The following is a 10,269-nucleotide window of genomic DNA, read 5'->3' on the forward strand; positions in this document are numbered from 1 at the left end:
GCATTTCGATCAATGCCGAGTTGAAGGTGGAAAAATTTTCTGTGGAATTAGCAGACTTGAAGCCACAAATCAGGGTTCTGAATGAGAAGTATGAATCTGTGAAATCTCAAGCCGAAATGTTTGAAACTGAGGCATTGGTGTTAAAGCGAGAGAAAACCGAGTTAGAAGAGAAGTACCATTCTTGCGTGGAAGAACTCGGAAAAGTCAAATTGAGGATCAAAATGGTAGAGAGTGAGGCTGAAACATTGAAGGAACTTATGAATTCGACGAGAGCTGAAGAAGAGGCTGCTTCCCGGAACAAAGAAAACGAAATCCAGAGGCTGTTTCAGGAAAAACAAATCGAAATAGACAAAGCTAAGGGGTGCATCGAGGATCTGGAGAAGCGGAACACGGAACTCGTCGCATTGTTGGACACGAGAATGAAAGAAAAGGAAAAAGAGATTGCAGAGTTGCAGAGAAATGTCAGTGCCCAGAAGGAAAACATTGGTGATATGAGAGTGGAAAACTCTTTCGTGGTTTCGAGTGAAGCGGCAGAAACACCAAAAGTGAAGCGTTTGAAGGTGAAAGCAGAAGAAACTTATTCGGGCTCAGAACTCGGGAAAGAATCGAGTGGTGGTGATGCGGTAGCAGAGGAAGATGAAGAAGATTCAGCCAAACAAGCGAGGGGGGGTGGTCATATAGAGATGATGACTCCGAGAAAATGCACAACCCATGGAGCCATGGCGGCACCATCGGCCGTGGGCTCGGACCACTCCAAGTACACAATGAAGACACTTCGAAGTGAGATAACGAGACATGGGTTCGGGTCTGAGCTGGTTCGGCTGAAGAATCCGAGGAAGAGAGATCTGGTAGATCTCTACGAACGGTGTGTCCTTCGCAAGGAATGATTTACATGAACAAGAAGATCCTCCCTTCTTGTTCTTGTTTTTTTTTTTTGTGGATTTGGAGATTATGAATAGCTCGTCTTGTCATGATGAGGAACCTCAAGTTACTTTTTTCTTTTGTAGGCTAAGGCTTTGTTTGGTAGTGTCTATGTCGGAAAAAAAAAGATTTAGTTTTTGATGAAGTTATAACGAATCCAAACTGTGCAAATATTTTCCATTAAATGATGATCGTATTCCTACCATTTAAATTTTATGTGAAAAAATGTTCTTCATTTCAAAGTCTAAGGACGATATATATTGTTTATAAATTAGCAATAACGCAAGTGAATGGATTCCGACGAGGGCGGGGTTTGTTTTATCCGTGTGCCCAAACAACCTGAATGAGCCGCAAAATAAGTGGTTGGATTTAATACTACAAGATGAAAGGCCCAGTCCGGATCCAAACACACAAGTCCAAGCGACAGAAATATTATTTTTTAAAACAAAAGGGAAAATAATTTTCTTGATTTTTTAGAGAGAGAAACAGATTGAGAAGCAACGATTCGTGAATCAAAATCCCTCGATTTTCCAAAAACCCACAAAAAAAAAGAAACAAAAGAAAAGAAAAGAGCATCTGACAATTCACCAAACTCTCTCTTTCTCTCTCTCTCTGGGGTGTTAAATTAAATTCTTTTTAACCCTTTTCTCCTCGTTGAATTTCCGAATGCAAAGTCGGGTTTTTTTTTTCAGGGTGTTGGAAATAATAATTGGAAAAAGGGCAGAATTGGTGATTATGATGGAAGCGAATAGTCAGACAAGCACTGTTGTTGTTGTTCGTTCGTTTGTTGTTCTTCACGATTTCTTCTTTTTAATTTTAATATTTATATTTTCGAGTTTATTAATGATCTTGTCGAAATTGCTTTCGTTCATAATGTTTAATGTTTTCGACATTATTTGTGAAATTCCCAATCACATTCGTAGAGAGAGAGAAAGTTTTTCTTTTTGGTTTTTGGTGGATTTTTATTCCTCCTTGCGCTCCCCTTTTCGTCAAACCCAAAATCGAGAGGTGTTCGTGATGGTGTTTCCTTTAGAGAGAGAAACCCCAGAATCCTCCTTTGTTTTTAGAGAGAGAAATTCCTGATCTTTCCCTTCATCTGTTTGCCCTCCAAGCTTTGATCCTTCTGCTTCCCCCGAAGTATTGGCACCGCAAGTAAGTTTTTCCGGACCAATTTTGCTTCTCTGGGCAGTTTTTACTCCTCTGGTTTTGATTTTAGGGTTTCATTTTTGGGGATTTTGATTCATTCTGGTTTTCAAGGTGTGCAGCAATGGAGGCTGGCGCTGAAGCGGAGAATAACAAAACGCCTGAAGGTGGCGAAACCAAGTCGTCCAAGAGGCAAATGAAGACAGCTGCTCAGCTCGAAGTTCTGGAAAATTCCTACGCCGGTTTGTTCACTTCTATGTTCTCTTTTTTTTTTTCAATGTTCTTAAAGTTCATATTTTTCTTTTGTCGTTTTGAGCTTTGTATCCACTCTCGCGATACTCGTTGGGTTTCAGTTGAACCTTACCCTTCTGAATCCACACGAGCCGAGTTGTCTGTCAAACTGGGCCTGTCCGATCGGCAACTACAGATGTGGTTTTGCCACCGGCGGCTGAAGGACCGGAAGCAGACTCCGACCAAGCGCCAGCGAAAGGACTCTACGGCCGCCAATGCCAATGAGTTGGCGGCTGCAGTGGAGGCGGGAAATGAGCCCACGTCATTTGGGAATGAGTCTGATCCTAGAAGAGCTGTGATGAGGTCATCAACTACAGTTCCAAGGGTCGGAGGTGATGTCATGGTCGCTAGGCAGTACAATGAGCCTTCCCCTGAGATGGATATGGCGGCTGAGTTTAGGGCCATTGCCTTTGTGGAGGCTCAGTTGGGAGAGCGGTTGAGAGAGGATGGGCCGATTCTTGGGATGGAGTTTGATCCTTTGCCTCCTGGTGCATTCGGGATGCCTATTGGTACATTACATTCACCTCTTCTCTTTATTGTGCTTTCGCATTTGTGTTTCAACTATCTTTTTCCAGATAGAGCTATGTTAAATAGAGTTGTACTTATACCTTAATCAGTTTGGCTTGTTATTGAATTGGAATTGTAATTAACGCCTGTTCGAGTTTAGCTAATAGCTACACATAGTATATATTCTCAATTTGATTTGATAGATGACCCTTAGCGATGCTGCGATTCTTTTGATAAAACTTTTCACTCTAATTCACACTAATTACCATGGTGGGAAGTTATATGGACTTAAAGTAGAGTTTTCTTGGGTTGCTTTCGTCTTCTTCTGATGGTGTAAGTTATAGAAATATGTAGTGGTGATTGTATCATTGGAGATGGTGCATATATGGTACTGTACTTTCTCTTTGTTGGTGATTGATGCAGTTAATCCTGCATCTGAACTATTTAGTGTGAGGCTTATGTTTAATCCAAATAAAAATTACTGTGTTTGGTTGGAGCAGAAATGCCAAGTCACCGCAAGCCACATGCGCAAGCTTTTGAGTCCAACTTATATGAACGGGCTGATGCAAAACCTGTCAAGGTTACCTTCATTAACTTTGCACATATTCTGTGTTTCTCAAGTCTTTTGTGATTGTTTTCGCCAAAATATTTGTTCTTTCCTGTTTGTCATCACTATAAGCCAAAATTTTTATGATTGCACTTTAGGATTATGTTAGGCCAGTTCGTGAATACCAGTTTCTTCCCGAGCTGCCATCTTCAAGGACTGATCTTTCCGAAAGAGTGTGTCTCCATCGCATCACTCTGGGGTGCCGCTTGACGCTTCAATCATAAGGGCTTCATCAGTGTCTGGTGGACACCCGTATTCACACCGCGATGAGAATGTACCCTATGGATATGGTTATTCAACTCAGATACCGAATCTCAATTTATCATCTCACCAGCCCAAAGTGGGGAATGTCTTCTCGCCTAGTTCTGGAGAGTACGATTCAGCTCCCCGGAAGAACTACATGGGTGATGCTGCCCATGGGAACTTTGACACTCACCCAATTCATACAGTTGAGAATTCTTTTGTGATGTCTGAGAGAAAAGCTGGTAATGACGATGATGTCATGCGACTGGAGAGGAAACGCAAGGTGGGAGAAGCAAAGGATTGCAGTTGAATTTCATATGGTTTTGCTGCCGGGCATTGCCCTTAACTTTGTTGATATGTTTCTTGTAGAGTGAAGAAGCAAGAATAGCTCGGGAAGTTGAAGCTCATGAGAAGAAGATCAGGAAGGACCTTGAGAAACAAGATATGCTGAGGCGAAAGGTCTTGTTTTGTTTGACATACCAAACCCATCTCTATCTGTTATTTTGCTTTCTACATTGATGTTTGTTGGATGTGCAGAGAGAGGAACAAATAAGGAAAGAAATGGAAAGGCAAGATCGTGAAAGGCGGAAAGAGGAGGAACGACTTTTCCGTGAAAGGCAGAGAGAGGAGGAGAGGTACCTCAAGGAGCAGAGGCGTGAGATGTTGCGAAGAGAGAAGTTCTTAATAAAAGAAACGATTAGGGTAATGAAATCTAAGCTGCTTTAAGCTTCCCGAAATTTAGGTAAAATGTAATTCTCAATGTGCTTTTTGATATGATCAGGCTGAGAAAATGCGGCAAAAGGAAGAATTGCGTAGGGAAAAGGAGGCAGCAAGGCTTAGAGCCGCTAATGAGAGGGCAATTGCTCGTAAAATCGCCAAGGAATCGATGGAACTCATTGAAGATGAACGCTTGGAACTCATGGATTTGGCTGCTTCTAGTAGAGGCTTGCCTTCTATGCTTGCTCTTGATTTTGAAACTTTACAGAATCTTGACACATATAGAGGTGGGTCAAGTTTAACATTTCTATCATAAATTTTTATCTTAATTTTTTCTCTGTAGTTTCTTGGAGCTGTATGTATGAATTGTATTTTGTACCCATCTGATGAATCATTTTCTTTCAGATAAGCAGATGGCATTCCCACCAACATCTGTGAAATTAAAGAAGCCCTTTGCGATCAGACCATGGAATTGTTCTGAGGAAAACGTCGGAAATCTTCTTATGGTAAGCTTTATCTTTCGGCATGACTTGTAAGAGATTTTCAGCCAATTTGAATAGTTTTTTTTTGGTTTTCCAATTTGAATAGTTATGATGAAGATAACAGAATAAAGAGCAATAATTGGATTTTGAACTTTCTGAAACCAGTTTTGTTTGCTAGATCTGCAATAGTTCTTTAGTAATATTTTTTCCCGAAGGTCATTTTGTCCTTTTATAACTTTTCTCCTCTTCCTATGATTAACTTTCTGGCTTGGATGAAACTTTCTAGGTATGGAGATTCTTGATCACTTTTGCAGATATTCTTGGTCTTTGGCCATTTACTCTGGATGAGTTTGCTCAGGCTCTCCATGACTATGTAAGTTTTTCCCTCTTTCTTCATTTCAGCATTTGGCCTCTGTCTAACCTTTTGGGTATAGATTCAAGAGCATGGCTTATCTTAACTTCGTCTTGTTGGCCATATAAGTTTCACTTTGAATTTTGTAGGACTGCCGGCTGATGGGAGAGGTGCACATTGTTCTCTTGAGGACTGTAATAAAAGATATCGAGGATGTTGCAAGGGCAATGTCCATCGGGGTTGGAGCCAACCAGAATGCTGCTTCAAATCCCGGAGGGGGTCATCCTCATATTGTCGAGGGTGTAAGTTGTTTCCTTTCATCTTTTCTTTTAATTATTACCGTATAAATTTTTTCTCCGTATAACGTTTGCTTGCGAATTAGGCGTATGCATGGGGGTTTGCCATACGATGCTGGAAACACCACCTAAATACTTTAACTTGGCCTGAAATCTTGAGACAACTTGCTCTATCTGCTGGGTTTGGGCCGCAACTGAAGAAACCATATATCGAACAACTGTCCACTCATGAAGACAATGAGGTGGGACATGTGTCCTTATCACTTTTGAAACTTTGGCCTTTCTGTAATTTTTTCATTGCCGTTATTCCTCTTCCTACTGTTGTATTTGTGATTTTTGTTATTCCTTGTTTCCTCGACTGCAGGTCAACAATTCTGAGAATGTTATTTTTAGCCTACTGAATGGAATAGCTGCTGAGAATGCTTTTGCCAAAATGCAAGAAAGGGGCTTTTCTAATTCTCGACGTTCTCGGCATCGCTTGACTCCTGGGACTGTTAAATTCGCTGCTTTCCACATACTATCTCTTGAAGGGGAGAAAGGTCTTACGATTCTTGATGTTGCAGAGAAGATTCAGGTAAAGATGTTCTAAGACTGTTTTCCCCTCGATTCAGTATCATCAGTTTCCTTCTTTTTCTGTCTCATCCTGATGTCTTCGTTGACTGTAGCAATCTGGATTGAGGGATCTAACCACAAGCAAGACTCCGGAAGCGTCGATAGCCGCTGCATTGTCTCGGGATACAAAACTCTTTGAGAGGGTAGCACCTTCAACTTACTGCGTGCGTGCTCCCTATAGAAAGGATGCGGGTGATGCTGAGGCTATACTTGCCGAAGCAAGGGAGAGAATCCGGATATTCAAAAGTGGAGCTACTGATGTAGAAGACGTTGAAGATGCTGAGAGAGACGAAGATTCTGAGAGTGATGTTGGAGATGACCCTGAGGTTGATGATCTGGGGGCAGATTTAAACCCTAAAAAGGAAGATCCAGGTGCTCAGATGACAGAAAATTCAATCAATGTAAAACCCATCTCTGAAGATGGGACATTGAGTGCTGAGGATGGGAAAAGTGAACTGGGGTTGTCTCTTTCTCGATTTCACTCTGACGACATTAAAGATGAGAAAAAGGAAAGGAATTCAGTCGATATGAAAGAAGAGAAAGAAGAAAGTAGTGTAGTTCGTATGGAAGGGGAGACAAAAGTAAGTAGTTTAATCGATCAGTCTGTGGAGGATGCAGGAACAAATGATGAGAAGACTTGTATGGACCAAGAAGATGTTTGTTTCGACGAGGGCAAACTCGGGGAATCATGGGTTCTAGCACTAATAGAAGGAGAATACTCAGATCTCAGCGTTGAGGAACGTCTAAATGCACTTGTTGCTCTGATTGGTGTTGCGATTGAAGGAAACACAATCCGAGTTGCACTTGAGGTATTGGCGTCATTAGAATTTTCATTACTTCATTTTTTTCGGTTAGAGCTTCTGTTTTGTATATTTCAGAGTTTTGCATACCTTTAAACGCCTTTATCTTCTGTTTTCTCACACACTTGTCTGGATTTGTGAGGCTGACAAAACGGTTTTAACGTTGTAATGTGTATGTCCTGTCTCAGTTTGCAGTGTCATTGTCTGTTGTGTTTGTAGTGACCTGACCAATAATAAATTCCGTGTTATGTGCAGGAACGTCTGGAAGCCGCAAGTGCATTGAAGAAACAGATGTGGGCAGAGGTGCAACTTGACAAACGCCGGATAAAGGAAGAGTTTTTTATCCGTACGGATTTCCCCGGAACCAAGCCAGAGCCTAATATCACCTTCCCTGTATCCGAGGAACGAAAAAGCCCATCATTAGCCATTGCTGAGAGAAACAATGACATGCCTTTGGATCAAAACTCATCTCGGGAGCATTTGAGTTTTGCTCAAAATGATCGGTGTGAGATTAATAATGTGCAGAAACAAGAAGCTCGGTCTGGAGCGGATAATTTCCAATATCAGCAACAGGGTTATGTTGCAGACAGGGAAAGGCTGCGTGCTCAGTTAAAAGCATATGTCGGTTATAAAGCTGAAGAGCTTCATGCATATAGGTCTCTGCCGCTAGGTCAGGATCGCAGACGCAATCGCTACTGGCGGTTCACTGCATCTGCTTCTCGGAGTGATCCTGGGTGCGGTAGGATCTTTGTTGAACTACACAATAACCGCTGGAGGATCATTGATTCCGAAGAGGTACATACATTACAGCATTCATGTTCTTTGTGTATATATCGATTTTTGCTAAACAAAAAAAGAAAAGGGTTTTTATGCATTGGATACAGTTTCTTGAACATTTGAAGTTAGACGGATGTTAAATACAGGCTCTTGGATATTTGGATTTCTGACCTTGATTTGATGAACCAATGTGCTTTTTTACAGAGTTTCGACTCGTTGATTAAGTCATTAGACGTTCGAGGCGTAAGAGAATCGCATTTGCACTTCATGTTGCAAAAGATCGAACCTTCTTTCAAGGAAGCCATCAGGAGGAATGCTGTCCGAGCTTCTACAGACGGAACACGTAAAGACGTTGCCCTTTACACGACATGTTCTAACCTTGGTAGCCCAAATGGCAGTAGTGTCTCGGGCTTGGATTCTGATACTTGTGAGATCTCCACAACGTTCAATATCGAACTGGATGGTAACAAAACTGAGATACAGAGTGGGTTGAAACGATACCGGGAGTTTGAGAAGTGGATGTGGGAGAATATGTTGCGTTCGGATATGTTATCTGCATACAAGTATGGAGTCGGGAAAGGCAAACCGCCGCTTCTCTGCATATGCAGCTCGTGTGGTGAAATCTACTTGACCGAGGGTGCGCATTGTTTGGGTTGTCGTCAGCAACTTAGTCCTGGCACGAGGGAATTGTGTTTTGCGGAACAAGTTGCTCGTCTCGGAGACTCTGATTTCGTTTTGCGTGGGCCAGTCTCGTGTCTGCTCAGAATCCGATTGATCAAGATTCAGCTCGCACTGGTCGAGGTAAGTGTCTCAGGCTCCTAATCGGATTATAAAGCCTTATTATCTGCCAATAATGCTCAGAATTCTGTGTTCACCATTGGCAGGCTTCTCTTCCACCCGAAGCACTTAGAGCCATTTGGACGGAAAACTCGAGAAAATCCTGGGGGTTGAGGCTGCTTTCATCGAAAACCCCTGAAGATCTTCTTCAGGTTTGTATTTTTTCGATATCGAGGACCTTTCGTGTGATATTTTTATAAAACCTGAATGCTCCATGAACTTCGCTTACAGGTTCTGACAACCTTGGAGAGTGTCCTAAAGAAGGACTGTCTTTCCTCGAACTTTGAGACAACCTCTGAACTTTTGGGTTTATCGGAGGAGGAACATGATCCTTCTGCAGTCTGCGGATCGATTTCTGTGCTGCCATGGATTCCGAAAACAACCTCGGCTGTAGCTTTGAGACTCTTTGGACTTGACTTCTCAATCTCCTACACTCCCAATCAGAAGACCGATGCACATAAGGGCAAAGAATCTGAAGATTTCATAGTGAGTGTCGTATGATATCTTTCCGCTACTGATCGGTTAGCATTACCGTAGATCATATCGTAACGTTGGTGCATGAATATTTTCGCTGTTTGTGTTTCGTGCAAAGGTTTCCGAGGCGAATGTTCTGAGAAATACCCGAGACAATGACGCAACAACCGAGATTCCATCACGAGCTATTTATTCTCAGGAAGAGAATTGGGAGGAGGCAAGCATAATAGGTATCTCGGGCTCGGGGCGTGGGAGACCACGTGGGCGGGGCCGGCCCCGTTCCCGAGGTGGAAAGTCGGCGAAAACTGGTGGCAGATCAGTTTTGGGTAGCAGACGAGCTGCAGCAAATTCAAACGGAGAGGGACTGGAACAGTCACTGAGGCGGAAAGCTCAGTCACGTGTTCCTGCAGGAGGAGGCCGAAAGCGTGGCCGACGCAGCACCCGGACGCGCAAAAGGCCTACAAAGGGCGCTCTCGGGATATCCAACAACGGAGAACTTCATAACACGGGCTTGTCGGGGGCAACACCACCCGCAATGCAAGAGGACAATGACTGGAACGAAACTCCGGAACCACATGGAGGGGAGGAAGCCAGCAGTTCGGGAAGATCGTTCCAGTACAACTACGATGACGGGCAAGCGATTGTAGATGAATACGATGATGGTTTCGACGACGGGAGTTTGGGTAAAGTGGTGGGAAGGGGTGAATTTAACTTGCATAGCGATGAAGAATACGAAGAGGAAGATCGAGAGAATATGAATATGGACGCTGTTGGGTTCGGGAATGAGGATTCGGACGGGGAAGAAGCCGGAAATGCGTATGATCGGAGCATCGATGGCCGGAAAACGTTCCCATACGAAGATCCTCATCTCACTCCGTCGTCTTCTTCTTCATCCGGCTTCAGCGACTGATTGACTGCCATGCAGTTTTTTTTTTTTTTTGGTATTCTTCACATTCTTGACTTAGTTATTACTGCAACGTAATTGCCACTGTAATTGTCATTACCCTCGTCTTCGTATAAGCTTTTTTATGGTCCGACCTGGCAGACACTCATACACACACTTGTATATATATATATATATGTAGATATAGACACTGCAAATAAACGCTGTCTGAGGCAGTGTGTATATATATATATATATATTACTTGTATATGACTATGAAACATATATTTGTCCCTTAAACGGTTAATATCGGGGTTTGTTGTTAAT

The 10,269-nt window shown here is 42.6% G+C and overlaps 2 protein-coding genes across 2 annotated transcripts in view; both read left to right on the plus strand.

Annotated features, from left to right (window-relative positions):
* The window catches only part of LOC104801159 (guanylate-binding protein 1), a 6,000-nt gene extending 4,923 nt beyond the window's left edge, over positions 1-1,077 (plus strand). The window contains exon 14 of the mRNA XM_010524287.2: positions 12-1,077. Within this exon, the coding sequence (XP_010522589.1) occupies positions 12-887 (876 nt within the window). The 3' untranslated portion in view covers positions 888-1,077. The remainder of the gene's footprint in view (positions 1-11) is intronic.
* A 335-nt stretch (positions 1,078-1,412) lies between these two features.
* On the plus strand, positions 1,413-10,113 carry LOC104801160 (homeobox-DDT domain protein RLT2). The gene is given in 20 exon segments (XM_010524288.2): positions 1,413-2,073; positions 2,179-2,306; positions 2,418-2,864; positions 3,363-3,442; positions 3,568-3,642; positions 3,645-3,995; positions 4,082-4,171; positions 4,250-4,414; positions 4,494-4,716; positions 4,835-4,935; positions 5,198-5,284; positions 5,413-5,565; positions 5,646-5,801; positions 5,924-6,133; positions 6,225-6,980; positions 7,227-7,766; positions 7,953-8,549; positions 8,633-8,737; positions 8,817-9,071; positions 9,178-10,113. Coding segments are annotated over 19 exon segments (5,301 nt in total). The 5' UTR covers positions 1,413-2,073; positions 2,179-2,188; the 3' UTR covers positions 9,970-10,113.
* Positions 10,114-10,269: the final 156 nt, after the last annotated feature.

Source organism: Tarenaya hassleriana, unplaced genomic scaffold, assembly GCF_000463585.1.
Source record: "Tarenaya hassleriana unplaced genomic scaffold, ASM46358v1 Cleome7, whole genome shotgun sequence".
NCBI classification, from domain to species: Eukaryota; Viridiplantae; Streptophyta; class Magnoliopsida; order Brassicales; family Cleomaceae; genus Tarenaya; species Tarenaya hassleriana.